The 24,521-nt window shown below is 37.9% G+C and overlaps 1 protein-coding gene across 1 annotated transcript; it reads left to right on the top strand.

Moving 5' to 3' along the window:
• The first annotated feature begins 10,200 nt into the window (after positions 1 to 10,200).
• Positions 10,201 to 21,877, top strand: dmrt2a (doublesex and mab-3 related transcription factor 2a). The gene is made up of 4 exons (XM_057831066.1): positions 10,201 to 10,372; positions 11,362 to 11,740; positions 13,014 to 13,116; positions 20,464 to 21,877. Exons 2-4 carry the CDS (start codon positions 11,375 to 11,377, stop codon positions 21,354 to 21,356), a joined length of 1,362 nt encoding a protein of 453 aa, XP_057687049.1. The 5' UTR covers positions 10,201 to 10,372; positions 11,362 to 11,374; the 3' UTR covers positions 21,357 to 21,877.
• Positions 21,878 to 24,521: the final 2,644 nt, after the last annotated feature.

The raw sequence follows: 24,521 nt of genomic DNA, 5'->3' as shown, positions 1-24,521 counted from the left end.
TACTTTGCCAAGTAACTAATTACTCTTACATTCAGGTAATTGAGTTACTAACGCAATTACTTTTTGGGAGAAGTAATTTGTAACTATAATTAATTACTTTTTTTCAGTAAGATTAACAACACTGGTGCTCGTTACTTTTATCAAGGAAATATTTTGCTTGCTAACCAGTTTTATTGAGGGCCGGAACCAGAGTTTATTTCTCATGAAAATGGCCCAAAATCAACAGGAAGTGACAAAAATACACAGGAATTTGCCCAAAATCACCAGGATGTGACCCACAAATGCCCACAAACCAAAAGGAATAGATTTGGAATTGAACATAAATGAACAACAGAAAGTCATTCAAAATGAACTAGTGGAAATTACTCCAGAAAATGTCCCAATATAAAGAGGAAGTGAGTCATAATTGTGCCAACATTAGCAGGTACTAACCCAAAATAAACAGGAATTGACCCTAGGTTTTAGTTTAGTTTTAGTTTACCAACCTTTTAGTCAATTTTTAGTCACGTTTCATGGATTTATAAATGTACTTTTCAATGAAAACAAAGTAAAAAAAACAAAAAAACAATAGATAATGATAAAATAGTATAGAAATAATAATTAATTTAATTTATCAAAATAGTCACAAGCCCTTTTATATGCAAATCTTTAGGTTTTTCTGGAGTCATTTTGTGCGAATAACTTGAAAAATGCTGACATCTACTGGTGAAATGAGTACACGGCATGTGTCCAAATATCACCTGCCTGAGTCTGACATTTGGTGTTCGACTAAGGAAGTAACATTTGAACGCTTTTCACACCAACAATAAGCCTTAGTTGAAGACCCAATGGTAGTGATTAATAATTCATTACACGTCAAGCTTGGTTAGAAAAAATAAAAAGTGTAAAAAATGGTTTTTTAAAAAAAAAAAAAAAAAAAAAAAAAAAGTAAGCTAAAACAAAACACCAGACAGGGTACTCATAGGTAAAGTATTTTGTTGAACGTTTAATTTCGACTGGTCGCTGGGTCACGGTGTCAAAGCACTTGAGACAAATGTCACCCCCGACGTCTGCTTAAGTCCTTAAGTGCATATGTTGCTAATCAATCACGGACTAATCACCATAGCAGTGCACCACCGCCTCCTTCTCAGCAGGACATTTCCAACTAGATGCATGCTCTTTCAATCAGGACCACAACACGGAGTCAAGTGTCATTTTAACACTGTGTATGTTTTCACAGGTTACGTCCATTCTCAACACAAACTCAAATCATTTGCGTGTGTTGGGAAACCAAATTACATTCAGCATTCTTTACCAAAATATTCAAGTGTTTAGTTCTGCCATTGTATAAATGATTTTGTGAGCACATTAAATGTTCAGGTTTCAGTGCCATTGACAGCGATATACATTTCATCCATTTGGAGGCCAGTGTTGTTTTTGTCAACAATGACAATAACGAAAATATTTTGTTGACGAACAATTTTTTTCATGACGATGACGAGCTAAAAACGTGGCTTCGGATACTAGAACATTACGAGAAAATTGCCAGTTTTCATCTGACGAGACGACAAGACAAAAATGCTTCATAGGTTAAGTTCATACTGCAGGTCTTAATGCGTGAATCCGATTTTTTCGTGTTTTTACGACTGGAGTGAGGCATTAACTTGACGGTCTGAACAGGACAAAGTCACATAGAAGTGGATCATTTCAAATCAGATCTGGGTCACTTTCGTATGCGGTTTAAATCCGATCTGGGCCACATTTTTCCAGAATGTGGCGGCGGTCTGAACTGTCGAATCTCCCAAATCGGAATTCATGCAGCAATTACGTCAGCAGAGAGCGAGAGCGGTGCGGAGGACGGCAGCGACGTAGCTGTTCATTAGCGTCATTGCCTAGCTTGAACTCGGCTTTTACTACACAGGAGGCAGGCTTGACCACAGTCATTAAAAAATACAATGAAGAAAAGGATAAGCCTGATAATCATTGGCGGAGTTTGACTTTTGGGGCAGGGGGGCCCAAAATGTTGATGACCCAAAAACACAGTGTAAACAATAAAACTAACTTACAAGAATATTTATAATAATAAGTTGCAAATTAGCGTTTTACCCCGAAATGCAGTGTAAACAATTAAACTAATTTACAAGAATATTTATAATAATAAGTTGAAAATGAGCATTTTTTTGTTTCCCATCATTCTTGTGGGGAATTCTAAATCAGGCTGTTTAGGACAGCTATACTTTTCGCCAAAATCGTCATCCATTGAATATGGTACACCCGCCGGTGTCGTGCCAATGTAGTTACCCCTGTCAAAAGTCGTATCCCCTGGGCGGAGCCACTGCGCTGCATGGATTTGCTTGATTACCATGTTTTGGTGATGTAGTTATCTATGAGATTTTGAAAAAAAAAAAAAATTCTGTCGTATAATGTAACATACTGTACGTACTGAACGGCAATGTTTTACTGTTTTACTCGTAGGATGACCTATAACTGTTATTACTGTAATACAAGTCCTGTATGGAGTTTCTCCAGTTTAATAAACGTCGATGTCCAAAATATATAACTGTGGTTCTTTTCTGGTTTAAATGAATTGTTTAAGTTGGCATAACTCATAACTAATGTGTGTGTGTGCTCTCCCCCTGGCCAGGGGATACAATTTTCGACGGGGGTAACTACATTGGCAAGACACTGGTTGTGGCTCTGTTGTACAATTAGCGTATTTACTGAGACAAATTGATCAAATCTGCTCACCATTTTGGCGGTGCCCTCTGGCGTTTCATGGTCTACATTTTCAATCCTTGGTTCTGGCGACAGTAGTTGTTGTCGCTTTTGCAAGTTTAGGCATAGGCTTAGGTTTCAAAAAATTACGTATCTCCATCTTGCCTCTTTGGTCCTCGGGTAGTTTTGGCTAAGCAAAGCAAGTGACCATCTAAGGTACTAGTCAAATGATTTGTCCAAAATATAATTTTGACACATAATAAAAATATATATTTTTTTGTTCATTTCATTCATTTTTGTTGTTGTTTGTTTTATTGCTTTGCAACTTTTATAGACAATATTTTAATGGAAAACTCTTAATTTTAAAATCATATATAGGAAAGTCAATTACAGTGTATCACAAAAGTGAGTACACCCCTCGCATTTCTGTAGATATTTAAGTATACATTATCTTTTCATAGGACAACACTGACAAAATGACACTTTGACACAATGAAAAGTAGTCTGTGTGCAGCTTATATAATAGAGTTAATTTATTTTCCCCTCAAAAAAACTAAAAATATAGCCATTAATATCTAAACTCCCCCGCAACAAAAGTGAGTACACCCCTTAGAAACAAGGAAGCCCGCAAACAGTTTGCTGAAGACATGTCAACAAAGCACATGGATTACAGGAACCATGTCCTATGGTCTGATGAGACGGGTGGTTCTTGTGTACCGTCTTCAGAAGAGGCTTCCTCCTGGGGTGACAGCCATGCACACCAATTTGATGTAGAGTGCAGCGTATGGTCTGAGCACTAACAGGCTGACCCCCCACCTCTTCAAACTCCTGTAACAAGTCACATGACATTTTGGAGGAAAGATGACAAGCTGTACTCAATTTGGACATTTAGGGATGTACGTAGTTTCTAAGGGGTGTAGAATGCGGCGTATGGTCTGAGCACTAACAGGCTGATCCCCCACCTCTTCAATCTCTGCAGCAATGCTGACAGCACTCCTGTAACGAGTCACATGATATTTTGGAGGGAAAATGACAAGCAGTACTCAATTTGGACATTTAGGGTTGTACAGTAGGTAGTTCCCATGCGGTGTACTCACTTTTGTTGCCAGGGGTTTAGATATTTTGAGTTATTTTGAGGGGAATAAATAATAAATTAACTCCATTATATAAGCTGCACACAGACTTTTCATTGTGTCATTTTGTCAGTGTTGTCCCATGAAAAGATATACTTTAATATCTGCAGAAATGTGAGGGGTGTACTCACTTTTGTGATACACTGTACATGCAATGTCACTTTCCGACCACCCTGGCCCCCCCTTAAACTTCCCGTATGCTGATAATGCTCGGCTTCTTACAGTGCGCCAAATGAGCAGTATTTCAGAATTGCTTATATGGCTGAGTCGGGGCAAACTGACGCACAGTGCATAGTTATTTCATTTGATGCTTCTGCGCATGCGGGTCAGTTTGCTCAGCGCGTGTCGGACTGCAAATTAGTGCGCATGCCTAATCCTTGAACAGACTCAATGGACAAAGGCAGTCTGATTGGGCACGCCAAAGAAACAGATGTGACAAAAAATTGGAATTGAGCATTAAGACAAGAAATATGAATCTAGCTATAGTTTCTGCCATATGTTCACAATGCGTGACATTTTCATATTGTACGTGGAGTACGTCAGCTTGGATCTTAGCAGTGTCTGGGTCATGTCACTCATGTGAAATGTCCTGCGCCTCTCCGTCACTCTCCTCACCAGAGTTTAGGTTGCGTCTAGAGCTAGGCTGCACTCCAGCTTGCTGCTTGTTTGGAAACACGGTAAGATTTGTTTTCTTATCTTGGCAAGAAAGAATATGCAATGCTGTTTTAGCCTCTAAATGTAACGCCTAGCATTAGCATAGCATTCGCACGAATTGGCGGAATGGCATTTAGCTAATAGCCCATTTTAGCGTTTTTTTGGGGTGGTGGTGGTAAATGAGCAACTACTGGGAAACACTTATTGCTTGCAACTTCCGGCTAGACTCTAAGAATAGAAAAAAAATATAATCCCAGACTTCTCAGTTTTACGCTCGTACATTTTTTAATTGAAAATTATGGGCCGTTTTTCCTGCTGCGTGTGTACAGTATTATCATCACCAAGTTGGCGTTGTCCTTGTAGACACTACAATATGTGCTTGTCTATGTTCATTCGAAATTTTTGGAAACCTTTATTTCTTTTTGTACAAAAACCTTTGAATTTTATGGGCGAAAAAATTAACTGTGGACTAAATCTAGACAAAATTTGTATGAGATTTCATCGACTAGATCTAGACGAACACATTTTGAAATGACTAAAATATGACTGACTAATGAGTATTTTTGTCCAAAAGAATAAAACAAAAATTAAAAAGGCTGCCAAAAACAACACTGAGGCGAACAAATAAATGTTCAGAATATTATGATTTTACGTAATATTACGAGACGTGGTGCTGCCCCGCCTCTGCTAAAATGAACAATATTTAGCATCTCGTGAAGTTGTATTTTCGAATGGGTCTCAGAAATAAGGAAATCCTTAATCTTTGTGTAAATCATAATTTATAATTTAGCCATGCTGTATACATATTGTGTGAAGTTTGGAAAGTGATTTTATAACTTTGATCTGGTAATATTGACTCTAATCCTTTGTCACATAATATTACAAACTTCGTCTCATGACATTAAGACTTTAATCTCATAATATTACTTACACTGTATTTTCATTTGTTCTTGTAACATTCAGACTTCATTCTGGTAAAATTACAGCGTATGACTTAAATCTGCTAATATTACGACTTTATTCTCGTTGACCTTTTTTTTAAAAAAAATTTCTTTCTTTCTGTGGCCCTAATACTCCTTTGTCAGATTCAGATTCAGAATATTTATTGTGATTGTTACAAAAGCACAACGAAACATTGTTTGGAGCATCCATACAGCTAAGTTGAGTGCAGACCCATATAATAAATACTCTTAAGTACCAAGTGTAAATGTTGACAGTGTTGGACATAAAGTACATAAAAGATTCAACAGCAGCATAAAGTCATGTCAGTACTAAAGTGCAGAGCAAAATACACCTGATAAAAACAGTTAAAAATCAGTGCAAAAACCAAATCAGTTAATCAAGTATACCGGTCGTCAGCCAGTGGGTAATGGTCAGGGAGGAGGAAGTAGTGGGATACATTATAAAGTTTATTTTAAATTAAAAAAAAAAAAGTTATAGAATTTAACTCATTTTCTTCCATTGACAACGATAAACATTCAATTCTTTTGAACTGGTAGGACTGGCTGTGAATGTTAATCTTTCGCTGTCATTGACGGCGTTGGATGGGATGAATGAACATTCATTCACTCCTTCAAGTCAAAATGGATTGGACATCCACCACCGTCAATGGCAGCTAATGACTTCAATGAATGCTATAATAAAGGTTTAACAGGACTTAGAACTATTTCAAGAATCAATTAACAAATCTAAACTCCTTCAAAGTAACCTACATCCTTATGTACCTTCAAAAATCGGTGGAAATCTTCTGGACACTTAAAACTGCCACATGAACCCTAATTCCTCTTTATAAGGACCTGCAACTTCTTCAGGAATTAACAAAGACTGATCTGAACCGCCACAATAAACTGTCTGCTGTCCTGAAGATTAGTTTTCAAGACCAAGAGTGAAAATTGACCACGGTTTTTTGTTGATAATGTATCTCCAGGATTGACCCCAAATGAGTCTGGGGTCAGTTTTTATTTGGTTCCAGATTCTTGGCAAAGGGATTAAAGCTCCCCGGAGAGGAACTCTATTAGCAATCTGGCTTTTTAGACGGAAAGGGTTTGTGAAACCCAGGCGGAGGCCTGCACGTCGGTAGCATGTTCCACTGTAAAATCGGTCAAAACCTGACTTTGCCCTCACAGGGGACACAAGGGTGTTTTTTTTTATTTTTTTTATTGAGAATCCAGGAAACTGAGAACCTCCACCAGGACCTCTGAAAGGACTTCAAGGTCTAACAGGCTGTCCCACATTTGCCAGTGTAACTTTAAAAAAAGAAAAAAGATGCCAGGAATTCCTTCAAAGTATCATCCCAGGGGTCCTTAATGAGCCACAGAGAACACGTTACACCTGGAGGTGTCCAGACCCCGGTGACGAGCGCATCCCTCCGACCCGGGCCCGTCGGATCAAAGCATTCCTGGCCGGGAAACTGCGGCGCGGGGTGGCCGATCCTAACCTCCGTCGTAAATTAAGAGACCAAGTGGAGAGTAGAGCTGCACCTGCAGGTCTTCACCCCTCACAGCCCCCGCCCCCCATTTCCACACATGGAGGAAGAGTTAGGACCCCAGAAAAATACAGACTGTACACTTTAGCGTCTCGGGTTAATTTGTAACATTTGTTACATAGTTATTATGCTTTATTACTTAATGATACACCATAATTTACATATATATACTGACAAAATACAATGTAATCTCTTTAAAAGTCTTTGATAGCAATAGACGTCCAATTCATTTTAAAAATGCCTTGGACGTCAATTGCTGTAAAAGTGTGTTGAATGAATGCTCTTTTAGTAAGTTCCACAACAGTTTAAACACTTTAAATAATTCTGAGCTGGGAGTGAATGATTTAACCTAAAAATGGGAATTTTTTTACAAATGTAAATCATTAATTTACTGTAAAAAAAAAAAAAAAAAAAAAAAATATATATATATATATATATATATATATGTATATATGTATATATTAAAAGGAAATGAAAAACAATATATATATATATTTTTTATTTCATTTTTAAAGCAACACTAGGTGACTTTTCAACCTTTATAAACTAAATTCATAACATTTATGATGATATGTCGACTGACAACTAGTTGAATGACACCTCTTTTATATGTTGAGTGTGTCTGTATCGCTTTCACCAACACTGATCAATTTTGAGGAGGGTGGAAGGAACCCTGCCACACACAAAAAAAAAACTACAAATATGCTGACTGCTTTACGGCATACGTAACTTCCCCCTTTCTCCATTCATTATCTGGACGGAAGTCGATGCTAACGCTTACGCGAGACTTCTGCAAAGGTGGCAGAGCAACAGAGACAAAAAAAAATTTGTCTAAGTATGATAACGAAAGGGTGGCTAACAGGATATACAGAATAAACTGTCAGCGCTGACGAGTTTGGGCAGGGTGGGGCTGAACACTAAGCCACACGGTTGCTAACAGTTATATGCTATTGTTTAGCCATAACTGGATTCATTACCTTATTACTTTTCATCCTTAACACAGCTGCTGGAAACAGAAATGTTGTTTAATTCATCTGCAGGCGACCATCAAAATTTTACGACACTCTGCGGGTGTGCGCTGGTCCTCATGGGAAACGCAGTCTTCCTTAAGCCAAAACACTATCGCTTTTGTCCACCAGCATCGCTAAAATCGACTCAAACTGAAAAGTTACCAAGTGTTGCTTTGAACATTTTGATTTTTTTTTTTTTAAACAAAGATAAAGACAACAAAATATGTTCATTGATAATTATTTTTCAATTAGTCTAACACAATATTTTACATTAAATGCTGTTGCACATATTTGCTGATATTATGACACTTGTAATATGTATTGTAAAAACTTTAATGTGGATTATAGCGCTAAAGTGGAGTATAAATAAAATGGCCAGATTGAGATAAAGTGACAATATAGTCACTACGAAATCATTACTTTTCCAATCATACAAATAGGACACAAATATAAATATAGATATACTGTATATAAAGAAAAAAAATCTATAAGTAAACAGCTACAGATTTGAAGGGAAAAAAGATGGCCACCACACTCCACTTCATTTATCAGCAGTCAGTCACATGTGGCGATCTAATGCCAGATTTAGGTTGAAAAAGTACGAAATGCCTGCAAACAGGAAGGATTGTCTCAGGAGTGATTTGTTTGAGGATTCAAGGTAATTATTATATTTTTCGTACCATGCATGCATTCTGTAACGTAAAAAAAAAAAATTTAATGGGAGAAATTAGCCGCTACAGCATTGGCATTATTCTTCGCAATATTTACATAAAATAACTCCTAACTGCCCTTTTTTTTTTTTTTTTTTGCTGTTAACCAAGAATCTGGACAAGTTGTATTGAGTTCATTTTGCCTACACTTATAGATTAGTCAAAACTTTTCATTTATCCCAGACAATAGTAGACAGGTGAGTAACGCCTTTATCCATCAGCTGATAAAGACGCGTCACACTAACACCATTGACCCTCTGACAAAGGCGGAAGTGTTCGCCGAAACATGTCAGGTAATTAAATCACTTTCTATTGTCTGGAATAAAAGAAAGGTTTTGACTAAGAATCGAGACTGTTTTACTACCATATCTATAAAGGATTCAGGGATTTAAGCATTTATTCAAAAGAATTTTCAATGGAAAAAGCTTTTTGTTTACATATGGCGGCCGCTAATTTGCTTACTGACTAGCATCATAGTTAGCATTTACGTAAATGCAGGTTTTTTTATCCCCTTTTAACCAAAAATCGAGACTGTTTTACGTCCATATCTATAAAGGATTCAGGTATTTAAGCATTTATTCACAAGAATTTTCAACGAGAAAAACTCTTTGTCTGTGATTCCACTCAGTCAGCTTTGAAGGCCACGCCAACAATGCAGGCCCCCTATTAAATTGCCCCGCGACCCGTCAATATATTATGAAGTCTATGGATATGCAATGGTGTAAATTGCCTCATCCCTTCAGTCAGCAGGGATAGGCTTTAGCACCCTTGTGAGGATAAATTTGAAATACTTTTTAATTAACATGCACACATCAGTTTTTGTTTCGACAATGATCCCTCGCTACTTCACGGCTCAACTTTTGCACCTCCAGTGTATCGCAGATTTGAATTGCGCATCTTGTTATAAGAATAAAAGAGGTCTAAAAACATATTCATATACACTTAATTTACCTCTACTTATGTATGTACACTTACACACATGTATCATAAGAGTGCAAGAATGAATGTACAGTATTATTTATATTAATCATACTTTATTTTATTTGTTATTTATATTACATATTAATATCTTATTTAAATGTTTCAAACTATTCTTTAATGTTCTAAGGATAATATGCAATTATAGGCCTTTATATACACTAATCTAAGTTTGTATTTACAAAACAAACAAACAAACAAACAAACAAACAAACAAAAAATATATAAATATCATAAATTGGGGTGGGGGGTGACACTACTTCGCATTTTTTCACTTTCTGGTCACTTTCGGTTCTGGTCCCCATTAATAGCGATAATTGAGGGATCAATGTATTAAAATATAGGCAGTTTGATGACCTTAATTGCTACTCCCACTGTTGTTTTTCTTTTTATAGCTCTAATCTGACCAAACAATTTTCTCGCAGAATAAATATTTGCACATTAAAGTAGCAAAATTGACGCTTCCTGGAGCGATGACACATTCTATTGGTTGATTTTTAGAGTTCAAGAGGGCGTCTATCAGAGGTGGGGGCGTGGCTTAAGTGCAGAGTCGCGGTGAGCTGGCGCTGCACGAGGAAACTTGGCTCAGTCGGCAAAGACTTACGCTCGCACGTGCTGCACTGCAGGTTGTCCATTCAATTAACGGCTATTTAAGTGCTTGCTGGCTAGAAAACACTTGGAGACGGGGGGGACCGTCCACTTGTGGAGGTAAATTCTTTTGCTCACTGCATGCTCTTTTTTTTTTTTAAAGTCTTGCTTGGGGAATTTGAAATATCTTATGAGAATATTCATTATGTCTGGATGTTTTAAGAACTTTCATGTGCATTTTTTCAATTCATGCAGAATCTGGAATTCACACTCACAAAACCTTTTCAAAATGTCTTATTATTACGGCATATCTCTATTACAACCGTGCAAATTTTCACATTTTATATTCTGACGAAATTATCAGGATTGGTAAATATATTGATATACAGACCTGAAAATGCATCTTCTTCTTTATACTTTCACTTTGAGGATATACATTCTATGGTTCGCATTAAACAAAGGCAAGGCAGATGTAGTTGTATAGCACAAGGTAATTCAATGTGCTTAACATCACATTAAAATCAGTTATGACTTTCATAATGATTAATATGCATGCAATTAATGACTAGCACTGCACCACATCAATTTTTATTTTGACAGGCAAAGCTGAAAATAATACTATGAACTGCTTTGAAATAATATACATATCTTTCTGTAACTAGACAAACTATGTAGGCTATATAAAACTGTTAATTACTCATTGATAACGAATTCCCCCCACTATTTTCGGAGGGGGAAAAAAAGCCTAAAAATATATAAAACGATGTATGATGGGGGTAAAAAAAGTTCCTAATGTGAATCATCCATACACTTCATGGGTCAAACACATTTTCATGTAAATATTATTGCCTAATTTCAACAAAAGTATATTAAAATGTGAAGGAGAAAGCAAATAAAAGTTCTGAATTATAATTCCGATAATAATGAATCTAAACAAACTGGTCAGAATTCGTCCCAAACGGAATAACTAATGACGTGAAATGACAGTGTTCTATATCCATCTATTACTCACAGTGGGAAAATAAATATTCGGTTTATAGTAAACTGCCATTATGCTTTCGATTCAACCATTACCGATCATCGCCACTAAAAGTAACTTTTATGTGCAGGGTGCTTGCAGAGATGACGGAGGGTTGCGAGTTCGAGATCGACGTGGAAAGCGTGGAGGTGGAGGTCGACGAGCAGAGCGAGCGAGCTCAGGAGGACAACCACCGCAACACGCGGGACGATGGCGGGGACGCCCAGGCTGCCGAGCCGGAGCCTGTGCCTGGGCCGGGGCTCGGAGGCCTGAGTCCGGGCGAGCAGCGCAAATTAAGCCGCACGCCCAAGTGCGCGCGCTGCCGCAACCACGGCGTGGTGTCCTGCCTCAAGGGCCACAAGCGCTTTTGTCGCTGGAGGGACTGCCAGTGCGCCAACTGCCTGCTGGTGGTGGAGAGGCAGCGGGTCATGGCCGCGCAGGTGGCGCTACGCAGGCAGCAAGCCACGGAGGTAAGCACATCAGCCCCACAGACCCACACGCACGGAAGTAACTACTGCCCGAATACTTTCGTTAACCAACAAAGCTCTTTTAAATCTGAACTTTATGAAAATAAAATCCAACCAGAAACCATCATTTTCTTTTTGATTCGATTCAAACCACTCTAAATTCTTCCCAAATTTGGCTCTTCTTATATTTTGTTTGTTTCCATTATATTGATAATAATCAATCAATTAAATTTATTTATTTATATAGCCCTTTACAAAACCTGAAAGGCCCTCAAAGTGCTTTACAACAAAATATGACTCAAATTAAATAAAGTTTGGAGGACAATTCTTCATTCAAAAAATAAGAAAGTGAAACTATTTGACTGGGTTTGCATGTCTGTTATCAGTGTCATCCATTTACTGATTAACCCTTTATCGGCCAAGTGACCATTTTTATTAAAATAAATAAATAAATAAATAAATAAATAAATAAATAAATAAATAAATAAATAAATAAATAAATAATAATCAACAACTTAATCTGGGCGAGATGGCGTCTAAGTAAGTACGTGGACATCGCAATTTTCGGACATGTTGGCCTCAATTTTAGCATTTGGTGTGGCCTACATGACCCAAAATGTGATGCAGAGCTCGATTACAATAAATAAGAAAACTAATAAAATAATAACAATTTTATATATAACATTATACATAATTTTAGTAAGTTTTTATATTACTTTACTTTCATATGTTTATGAATAAATGAAACTATTAAAATGTTAATAAAAACTATAATAGTTAAATATAAAAGGATACAAACAGATATACCTGTGCACGAGACCCTCGTGAGGATAATCATGACAAAAAACTGTAATAAACTCTGGTTACGGCCCCCACTAACCCTTTTCCCTCCTTAAATTTCATAGTATTTCACTCATTGGCTTCCATTGACAACAATAGACGTGCAATTAATTTAACCTGCATCGGGGGACGGGCTGTCAGTGCTCACGTTTCAGAGCCATCTTAAGGCACTATATGAAGATGACAAAGTCTAAACGTATTGGACGTCTAACGCTTCAGGGGCAGCAGATGAATTCAATAAATACCCCCTTTTTTTTTTTTTTTTTTTTTTTAGAATCTACAGATTTTACATATATTTACATGTTCTCACTGTTATATTTTGTTTTCCTCTTTTCTTTATTGTGCTTTCATAGTTAATGACTGATGAGGATTTGTTTTCATTTTGAGACAAAAAATGTGACTTGAGCTGCAACTAATGTCTTTTTTTTTCATGTAGGACAAAAAAGGACTATCTGGGAAACAAATTCCAGCCGAGAGGAGGAACATTTATCAGAGACATGTTCGTCCATCAACTCTGCTGGCCAAAAGCATCCTTGAAGGTACAAAAAAAAAAAAAAAAAAAAAAAAGAACCCCCCCCCCAAATCTAGTGATTACTCCAAAATTAGAATTCATACAAGGAAGTACATATCATATAAATAATCATTATACCCGTGTTAACAGCTTGAAAAGTGGCTGTAAATTAATAATTTTGTGCTATAGATGCTACATGAAAAAACTAACATAAAAAAAAAAAGCTTTCACTTCCGGTGTAACACTTTCACTGCCATTAACATTTAACCTTCTGATGTATGATGGAAATATGATACAAATTTCTGAAAAATTACATTTACATTTTTGTTTGTTCCTTTGAACAAACAAAATTTTATAGATTTTATATTTTATATATAAAATTTTATAATTTATTTCTGATACTAAAATTTTCAACTCAATATTTAGATTTAGAAAATAATTGAAACAATTTTCAATACTATGTACCAAAAAGTCTTTTATTGACTTTTTCAGTGTTTTTCCAAAATTGTACCAGATGTTATCTGGAAACATCCCAAAATCAACAACTGACCAATGAATAGTAAGTGATGCCCTAAAACAACAGTAAATGGTCCGAAATGTACTGGAGGTGAATAACCAATACCCCAAAATGTGCTTGAATTGATCCAAAATCAACAGGGAGTGACATGAAAATACCCCAAAATCAACTGAAAGTGACCCAAAATAACTCATTGCCTGCAATTGACTAAGATAGACGTCCAATTCATTTGAACTGAGAGGAATGCTCATCGTTCAGTGCCATTGACGGCGCTAGACGGCCAGTTCTTTCGGACTTAGAGGGTTGGAGGGGTGTTAATTGGATGTCCATGGTAGCAAATGAGTTAACAAGAAAAATTCCAAAATCTCTTCAATTACTATCAAAAGTAGTGGAAACAAATTTCTGTTGACCTCGGCTAGTGCAAAAACAAATAAGTATTGATAATTTTGCAATCATCTATCCAGATACAACATTTCAGTATTGGTACGTTTTAATACTGTTGACATAAATGGCTCAAAATTTAAGGACATCGGTAACTCTACATGCAAAGTTAATTCGTTCCAGGACCTTGTTTGTAAGTAGATTCTGTCGTATGTCGAGCAGGATTTTCCCATAAGAATACATTATAATTCCATTAATTCTTTCCACAACCCAAAAACCTACGCTAAATCCTTAATACCGTATTGGCCCGAATATTAGACGGCCCTGATTATAAGACGACCCCCTCTTTTTCAAGACTCAAGTTTGAAAAAAGACTTTTTGAACACCAAATTAATTTTTATACAGAAAATAATTACAGTACATCTGAAACAAATGATTATAACAATATATTTGAGAGAAAAAGCATGTTATTTTGCCTCATTCAAATCTTAATAGCTGAACATTTAAATATGTAAACTAAAGTGCAATCACATTCGTAAATAAACGGCTTCTGGTTTTTGAAATGTAAATAAACCAATCTATTGTGATAAAACAACAAAATCGCAATAACTGCATTACCCCTCAAAGTGAAGTCTAACTGTAACTGTAGTCTTGGAACAAATCTGAATAAGGAAAAACATTGCAATAAAATAATGCAAACTGGTTAAACTTGAGAGAAGCTGAGATCTATCATGACGGAACATCGCTTCATTGATATCTGGCGCCATCTAGCTTCATGGATGGGTATAACCTCTAGACCGCGAATAAAAGACTTGTGAGAAGATTGTGAAATAAATGATTAAACACCTGACGAAGCAGGCGATTTTTTGGCGATTTTACCACAACAATAATCGTCACCTTAACTTACTGTATAAAGTCTGGCGAACGAAGGTCGGAGGAGGATCATCGAGATCGTAGACGTTCAACAGCCGTATTGTTGAGCCAGTTCACAGGCGCGCGCACCGTGCTCATATTTTTCTTTCATTTCCATCTTCATTTTATTGATAAGCCTCACCTTTTTCTTTTTTTCGCCACCTGCACTAACCTTCTTGGAACCCATGTTGATTTCTCTTACAAGAAAATCAGCTGTGCGTCTGTCTTGTGGGAAAACAAAGAAACTGCGGCGCTGTCTAAAAATCGTCGTATTTCGAGCATGTCGTCAGATGTAGAAAGAAATTTTAAGTCCGATGTAAAAAAAAAACGTGTATCAAAGCGATTGTATGTCGAGGTACCACTGTAATTTCATTTGCTGTCAATTATTTAGTGGTTTGGTCTTGAAAACGTGAAAATACTAATGAAATGCTCAGATTGGGAAACATCTCAAAATGGATAAATTAGAAAAAAATTGATTGAGGTTTGTTTATCTCGCAAAAGGGTAAAATTGTCACTGTCTATTGTTAGTTATAAACTAAAGTGGGATGTCCCCATTTTGTCTTTAGCCCCAAATTTACTTAGCAGCATCTCCAGGAATGATTTGGAAATCCAGCCTCTAAAGCCAAATTTACTTAGCAGCGTGAAATTTAGTCGACACTTCTATCATGAGTTTACCCCCCCCCAAAATATGGGAAGTCTGCCGTTTTGGTTTAAAGATGCCAGTTGGCTCATATTCGGGTATTTTTGGAAATATGAACTTGTCCCAAAAATTTAGTCTGATTGATTTATTTCAAATAGTGTATCATAAACAAACGGGCAAAGATAATTGGCAGGATTTGAGTTTTCCTCTCTGCGTGTGAGCCAAACTGCATAAGGGCTATGTTTGATGATTCTCCATTAAAAAAAAAAAAAAAAAAAAAAAAAAAAACACAACGAAAAAATGTATTCCTCAAGATTATATCTTGTGTTTATTAAGAGTGAACTCAATGCCCGCCATTGACGGTGATAGATGTCCAAACAATTTTAACTGAGACGGCTAGTATAGTAAATGGTTATGTTTTAGTGCCATTTATTTCCGCAACGGATATTTCAGATGGCGGTATGATGACGCAACACATACAGTGATATGAGAAAGTATTTGAACTTTTTGTAATTTCTCACATTTCTGCATAAAATCACCATCAAATGTGATCTGATCTTTGTCAAAATCACACAGATGAAAATACAGTGTCTGCTTTATCTAAAACCACCCCAAAATTTATATGTTTTCATAATTTAATGAGGATAGCAAGGAAGCAACGACAGAAGAGAGAAAAATTAGTAAGTGAACCCTCTGCCTAAGGAGACTTAAAAGAGCAATTGAAACCAATTTTTACCAAACAATTTAAGTCCGGTGTGTGCCCAATCACTGATGAGTGGTTTAAAGCTGCCCTGCCCACTATTAAACACACACCTGGTAAGAATTGTCTTGATGAGAAGCATTGTCTGATTTGCATCATGGCTCGATGAAAAGAGCTGTCTTAAGACCTGCATTCAAGTATTGTTGATTTGTATAAAGTAGGGTTGTTCCGATCATGTTTTTTTGCTCCCGATCCAATCCCGATCGTTTTAGTTTGAGTATCTGCCGATCCCGATATTTCCCGATCCGATTGCTTTTTTTTTTGCTCCCGATTCAATTCCAATCATTTCCGATAATTTTTCCTGATCATATACATTTTGGCAATGCATTAAGAAAAAAATGAATAAAACTCGAATATATACATTCAACACACAGTACATAAGTACTGTATGTGTTTATTATGACAATAAATCCTCAAGATGGCATTTACATTATTAACATTCTTTCTGTGAGAGGGATCCACGGATAGAAAGACTTGTGACTTTGTATATTGTGACTAAATATTGCCATCTAGTGTATTTGTTGAGCTTTCAGTAAATGATACTGCAGCCATGCCCCAATGCATGATGGGAAGGGGAACCATGATGGGAAGTGGAACCATGACTGTGCGTCGTGCTACCAATGGATATATCTTCTCTGCTTTGAGAAATAACTTAAGGTGTTAAGACAAAGATCAATTGCCACCTTGCTTCCCCACATTGCTTCCCATGATATTTCTAATCATAGGGAGAGGGATTGCTAGGCTTTAGCCAATAGAAGAAAGGCTCCAAAGGCTGCTAAAATGTACTCTACTCATTTAGTGCTGCCTTTTATCTCTCTGTATAGGTAAAACAGCGTCATTACAAATTGAGCACGACAATGAGTGAGAGGGTCGTGCAGCGCATACATTAATTGCGTTAATTATTTTAACATGACACATTTTTTAATAAATTAGTTGCCGCCGTCATCGGGATATTTTTGATAACCCTACCTTAAGCCTAAACTAAAGACTCTGGATGAGTGTAACATATTATGTCTGTAACGTTAAATACAATTAGAAAACGATTTGATTAAAATATATATATATTAAAAAAAGGCATGGCCGATATATTTTTGCCGATCGATCGGGACATCTCTAGTATAAAGCTGGGAAAGAATACAAAACCATCTCCAAAAGTCTGGATGCTCATCAATCAGAAGTTGTCTACAAATGGAGAGTTTGGCACTGTTGCTTCTCTCCCAAGGAGTGGCCGTCCACCAAAGATGATGCCAAGAGTTCAGCGCAAAATACTCAGAGGAGTAAAAAAGAACCAAAGAGTGTCCTTTCTAAATATGTACGACTATGGCCAAGAATGGTGTTCATGGCAGGCCTCCACGGAGGAAGCCACTGCTGTCTAAAAAAAACAAAAACATTGTTGCTTGTTTAATGTTCACATAAAGGCACTTGGACACTCCAAAGAAGTTGAGAAAATATTTTGTGGACCGATGAAACCAAAGTTGAATTGTTTGGGAGTAACACACAACGTCATGTGTGGAGGAAAAATGGCACAGCTTACCAACATCAAAACCTCATCTCCACCGTGAAGCATGGTGGAGGGAGCATCATGATTTGGGGCTGTTTTGCTCCCTCGGGGCATGGACAGCTTGCAATCATTAATGGAAGAAGTTAATCAGGAAGTTTTGCAGGAAAACCTAAGGCCGTCTGTCAGGCAGTTGAAGCTAAAAAGAGGATGGATGCTGCAACAAGACAATGATCGAAAAAACAGAAGTAAATCAACTTCAGAATGGTTTCAGAAGAACAAAATACACATTCTGGAGTGGCCAAGTCAAAGTCCAGACTTGAACCCCATTGAGATGCTGTGGCATGACCTAAAGACAGCAATTCATGCCAGACATCCCAGGAATCTGACTTAACTACAGCAGTTTTGTCGAAAGAATAGGCCAAGATTAGTCCTGATCGATGTGCCAGACTCATCTGCAGCTACAGTAAGCATCTGGTTGAAGTTATTGTTGCCAAAGGGGGGCGGGGGGGGGGGCACAAAATATGAAATGTGATGGTTTACTTACTTACTTTTCCCCCTTCTGTCATTGTTTGCATACTATCCTCATTAAAATATGAAAACCGATTCATGTTTGGGTGGTTTTAGTTAAAACAGACACAGTTTTCTCATCTGTGTGATTTTGAGAAAGATCAGATCACATTTGATGGTAATTTTATGCGGAAATGTGAGAAATTCCAAAAGGTTCAGATACTTTTTCATACCCCTGTACAGACAGACAATAGAAATACTCTCAGGTGTACACAGTGACCTCTAAACGTATTGGAAAAGCAATTTTAACTCCATTGTTTTTGTTGTATACTCAAGACACTTAAGTTTCCGATATAAAGATATATTTGACACAAAAGTCTCTGGAATCGAGCTAAACAGCAACTAGAAACACCCATCAGTCATATGTTCCAATATTTTTGCTCACTTGAAAAGTGGGTTAGTTCAAGGAAATGTCATTTTTAATATATTGTTTAACACATCTTGATGTAAAAACTATGAATAAAAGCTGGAATTCTGAAGTTTTGTGCCCTATTTATCTTTTTATCTGAAACCCAAATGTCTTCAGTGTGCAGCAAAAACAAGATAATTGAACTTGCTGTTCCAGTACTTTAGGATGTGACTGTATATTCCTTTACCCTAAAATGGATGAGACATTTATCAGCATCAATGGCAGCCATGTATTGGAACAGCAGATATACCTTTGTAAGACACTTAAGGGGCATGAGGGCTTATTTGTCATGGAAATGCCCCAAAAGACCAATAGGAAGTGACCCAAAATTGCCCTGAAATTAAAAGGAAGTGGCCCGGAAATGCCCCCAAATCAAGTCACCTAGAATTGATCCTAGAGCAGGAAATGACCAGAAATGAACAGAAAGTGAATCAGGAATGCCCCTATGCCAGTGCTTCTCAAATATTTTGTATACCCCACCCTACCCCCTCAGGAAGACGTAAACATTTCACGCCCCCCAACTCTCTGCCGCCTCTGTAAATAGTATCATTTGTCGATAAAATTATTATAAGTACACCTCTGCATAACATTGTGTCCTAGTTAATATTAAAGAAAAAAGTATAATCGATCAACTTACAATAAAGTATAACTTAATTAACATTGTTTTTGTTTTTAACAGAGAAGACAAAGCGCATCAATTTGCCTAAATTAAAAAAAAAAAAAAAAAAAAAAAAAGAAGGTACATATTTTGACCATTTGATACCAAAGAACAAGATTTAATAGAATCAATAAATACAAATAAATTCTAATTTAAAAATAAATAAATTAGTAAATGAATTCAAATTGATTAGCTACATCAACTCATAATACAGAGTACATAATGCTAAACAAATTGACAGAAAAAACAAAAATTAATAGAACCAAAACGGCTTCATGCTGCCCGCTGTCAACATTTTTAGACACAGTAAACATACTGTACAGGTCTTTCGTTGTTCCCCGCGGTATTAAAAGGGAAGCCAAATGCTACATAAGCCTTGTCATATTTCCTCGTCTTAGCTCTTCATAACTCCATGCTCGTTGCTAAGTATGTTCCCCAAGGTCACTTGCGCCCCCCTCGACATCGGTGGGGGTCCCGCCCCACTATTTGAGAACTACTGCCCTATGCAAAGGACTGAAAAGTTAATCTGGTATTGGGTGAAAATATATGAAGAATCGTTATGAATACCACAAGTAGAAGAATATTTAAAAAATGCTAATTGCATGAAAACTACGTCCAGATAAAAAAAATCTAATGGTAAATGTGAAATCAGTGAGCAAAAATTGTATAGAACCATTTAAAAAACAAAACTCATGCAACAGAACAGGAAAAATAATTGTTTAGAAAATGAATTAATAATGATATTAAAGTTAATTTTGTTGAATTACCAAAAATAGTCACTCACCTTAGAAATAGTTAATTCACCACAAATGGTGCCACAACACATTGACAAGTAAACAGGAAACATAGCAATACTCCCAGGCATACAGTATGCCTTGAACTAAAAATGGCGGCATTGGCAGCCATTTATTTGATCAACGGATTTCTCACCACAAATGGTGATGCAACACATGCACACAGATACAATAGAAATACATAATATATATGCATGAACTTCTCATGCATGAACTTCTCATCTCGTTTTTGGCAGGATTCCGCCCGGTGCCTTCCGACCCCTTCCTGGGTTCCAACCCGTCCCTGCCGCCGCCGCTGAGCGACCGCATGCGCAAGCGTCGCGCGTTTGCCGACAAGGAGCTGGAGAGCATCATGTTGGAGCGTGAGTACAAGGAGCGCGAACTCCTGGAGAGCGGCCAGTCCTCCCCTCTGCTCTTCCCCACGCACCACGCCGTGGAATACAACGCCTTCAAGACAGCGTACTCGCCCGAGGGGCCCCCGAAGGACGTGTGCTTGAGCCCCGCCTGTCTGGACGCGCCCGCGGCATACCCTGCAGCCGGCAACAATGTGGAGCTGGTCTCATCCAATCTTAGCGTAGCCTCCACTTACCGGCACTACCCACGGGGCGGCTTTGTGGTGTGGCCCCGGGGGGCCGCCAACCTGGGGGACGCCCTGCTCTACCGCCAGTGCTTGTTCAACACCGCATCAGTACAGAATCTGAAGCCCGTGGAGAGTGATAGCTCGCAAGCCGCTTCATCGCGAGACCTAGAGTACCCATTGAAATCTAACTCGGCTTTCTACTCGCCAAAGAGGAGCTGCGGACAAGCCTTCCCGGCCAAAGACACTGCTAAATTCTCGCTAAAAGTCAACTCCACCTTCCACTCGCTCATCCAACACTCAATGGGCGACAAGGTCGGGGCAGCGGGTGATCTGCGGGGGGCGCCGTATTGCAAGGAGCTTCTTCAGGAGGCGGCCCGCAAGCTCAGGGAAAGCTCCGAAAGAGACGTGCAGGGCGGCAAAATGGGTGACAGGTGCGCCAAGGACTTCCTTTCTGATCCGGGAAGGACCAAGATGGCTACTGGAGAGTCTCTGTCTTTCTCTGTGGATGCCATTTTGAAAAGACCACCCATGAATCGGGCATTCCATTGAAAGACTGGAAATCCCTGTTTTATTGTTTTGTTTTGTTTTTTGGCTGCAGGTGCATGTGGAATATTTTGTCCAAAGTATTTAAACATGTTCCTCATGTCAATAAACTTTATGAAATTTGCCTAAAATGACTCACAGTTAACTCTTTCAGTGCAATGGACGATGATAGACATCCAATCATGTGGCTCCAAAAACTTAAATTAAAAGTCCTTAAATGAGTTTAAGTTTAGTAAGCGTCAAATCCATTTGAACTGGGAGGACTGACAGTAAATGAATGTTTGTTCATTCACTGCTTGCCTCCCCACTTAAAATGGATTGGACATCTAGCGTTTTCATTTGCAGTCAATCGGCTAACTACTAGTATTACTATTGACTGGTTTTAACAAAAATTCAATCAGGATGCTGCAGTTAATCCAGACCACTGCAAACAAATGTTAAATAATAACTGTATACTATTTATATATATTCATATATAAAGTTCAAATTAAAAATACGAATGAACAGAAATATAGGTCCATTTATATACGGTACCTATAAAAAAGAGGAGGCTAACCTTTTTAATTGGCAGTATATGGTTATGATGTGGTGTCCAATCATTCTTCTGTTGTGAACGTCCCACTTCAAACGGTTTGGACTTCAAGCGCCATCAATGGCAGCTAATCAGTTAACTACTAGTAGCACTATTTACAGGCCTTAATAAAAAATAATCAACATAATGCAGCCAATACAGAATACTGCTGCTGCTAATAAATATTTAATAAATGTATCTGACTGTAAATAAACAAAAATACTAATGAACAGTAAGATATACCGTAGGTCCCCTTACATGTGTCATTTTTTAAAAGGGTGCCGTTTGGACATAGCAGAGTGGACACTAACGGAGGGAACATTTTGAGCTAAAGTCAGCACTCAGCCTATCTTTGCTAGCATAACAGCTACTGGTGTCAACAATAATCGATGCGGCGATGCATCCCGATGCAGGGCATGGACAATTCGATTCGATGCGGGCAACAAGCCGAATCGATTCAGCGCATTTTAAAATATATAAGACTAATCGCCTAGATCTTGAGCCCGAATCCGACCCAACCCGACCCGAATTTCGGGCCCAAAATGTCAATGATTTACATTCGGGTTGGGCCGGACTTCTCGCTCGCTTTTTAAAAAAAAAAAAAACATATATTTGTACACTAAAACGATGTATGGATGTTAAACTAAGGAATATTAGTTATAAAAATAAATAAATGGGATAAAACAGAGAGAAGGCGCTTTGGTAATCCCAAACATGAGCCGCAGCAGAGCCAGTGCATTGTTTGCGCACATGAACGCCGTGGCCCCGCCCTCCTTTTAATCTTCCCCTCGCGCTTTGGCCTCTCCGCGAGTCTGCAACTGCATCCTTGTATTTCCTTTTCGAATTTCGATATAGAGCAGCAAGAGGTGAAAAGCAAATTAAAGACAGGGGGATTGAAAAGGCAAGAATCCACGAGTGGTGTGTGGAAAGGATTTAAATCGATAGTGGAAGATGCTACAGAAAACCGTGTCGGCCTTGCCGAATGCAACAAATGTGGCGCTTTGCTCTTGTACGAGAGCAGAAAGACTGGCACCTTGACGCTGAGCAGGCATTTTAAAAACTGTACTGGCCTAAAAGATGATATTCGTCAAACATCGTTATTATCATTTGTTTAGAGGGTTGCACCTCTTCGTGCTAAGCAGGACATCGTGGTGTTCTTTTAAATGCTATTATATATTTTGTTTCAGTGCTCCTTAAGGCAGGTTGTTCTTTTGTGTGTTCTAATGCGAGTCATTAAAATAAAGAATGTTGTTTAAAAGTATTTGTTTATTTTTGTATGCTGCTGTTCCTCTCATTGTCATAGAGGCGCGTAGTGAGCAAAATATCCCACACAGAAATATATTTAACAAACCTTTCCAGCGTTATTTCGTTGTGTAAATGCATTTATAATGATCAGAAAAATAGGTAGACTAGTTAAACAATAAGAAAACTTGGGTTTTTTTCTGCCAACTCGAAGAAATTAAAATAAATGTCTATTGCCTTTTGCCAAGGAAATGACACATGAACTAGCCACCTGATAGAACAGACACAAAAATATAAAAGATATAAATGTTTATTGAATATGCATCTTACAGTCTTGTTTAACTGGGAGAATTTGTTACAAAAGACGGGCTTTAATTTGTTATCATTGTGCACATGGCATCGTCACAAAAAAACGCAACCACGCATCGCATCCCCGCATTTACTCCTTCACTTGAGTCCTCACAAATAAAACGGGCTCGGGCCTACGAATAAAACGTAAAATTTCGGAGGTTTTTTTTCGGGCTCGGGCATACAAATAAAAAATGAAATTTGGGGTTTTTTCGGGCTCGGGCCTGCATGGTAAGTTAATTGCTCGGGCCGGGTCGGGCTTTAATACGCGTGGGCCGGGCCGGGTCAGGTTAGGCTAGATTTTTTAGGCCCGAATTAGGCTCTAATATAAGTACGTTCAAAAATCTTCCCTGCGCAATTCCGGTGATGCAACGGATTTGGTTTCCCCATTTGTATTATTATTCTCATGTTTACCTGTAGAGGAAGCTACTTTACATTCAAAGCAATGCAGGGGGGGCGAGGAACCCAAATCCGCTTCCTCACCGGAGTAACGTCACAGACAGGCGCAGTTGCAATCGAGAGAGCAGAGAGATAGGACATAACATAACAATGGCTGAAGCGGAGAAAGAGGGATTGCTACTGTGTGTAAAAAAAAAAGAGAAAGCCCTGGTCTCATTCAAAGCACATATTAAATGCGGTGATGGGCTTTTTTGTGTTTTTTAAATATATATATCTGAAAGTATACTATTTTCATTTGACTTCAACCAGGAGTGTCACAAGAGCCAATAAAAAGTTGTTTAATGTCTGACCGCTTGTGTTGCCTCATGATTAACGAAAAATATGCTTTGCTTTAGAATTTTAATGCATCCCAGGCTTTAATGCATCACGATGCAATGCCGAATCGAACCGAATCGAATCGCGACCCTCTGAATCGAATCGAATCGTGGCCCTCCGAATCGTAATCGAATCGAGTCGTGAGGGCAGTGCCGATTTTTTACAAATACACCGTTTGGAATGATTCAATTCAATTAATTTCTTTGATGTATAGCTTTGACAGAGTGGACACGTTC

The sequence above is a fragment of the Corythoichthys intestinalis genome, chromosome 3, assembly GCF_030265065.1.
Source record: "Corythoichthys intestinalis isolate RoL2023-P3 chromosome 3, ASM3026506v1, whole genome shotgun sequence".
In the NCBI taxonomy this organism is placed as follows: domain Eukaryota; kingdom Metazoa; phylum Chordata; class Actinopteri; order Syngnathiformes; family Syngnathidae; genus Corythoichthys; species Corythoichthys intestinalis.
The sequence above is the reverse complement of the archived record's forward strand: the minus strand, read 5'-3'. Positions and strand labels throughout refer to the sequence as shown.

Bases quoted from the DNA above. Each gene is read 5' to 3' on its own strand.
- dmrt2a (XM_057831066.1), top strand. From the start codon at position 11,375: ATGACGGAGGGTTGCGAGTTCGAGATCGACGTGGAAAGCGTGGAGGTG. The intron at 11,741-13,013 runs GTAAGCACATCA...TTTTTCATGTAG, and splicing joins GCAGGCAGCAAGCCACGGAG to GACAAAAAAGGACTATCTGG. The intron at 13,117-20,463 runs GTACAAAAAAAA...CGTTTTTGGCAG, and splicing joins GGCCAAAAGCATCCTTGAAG to GATTCCGCCCGGTGCCTTCC.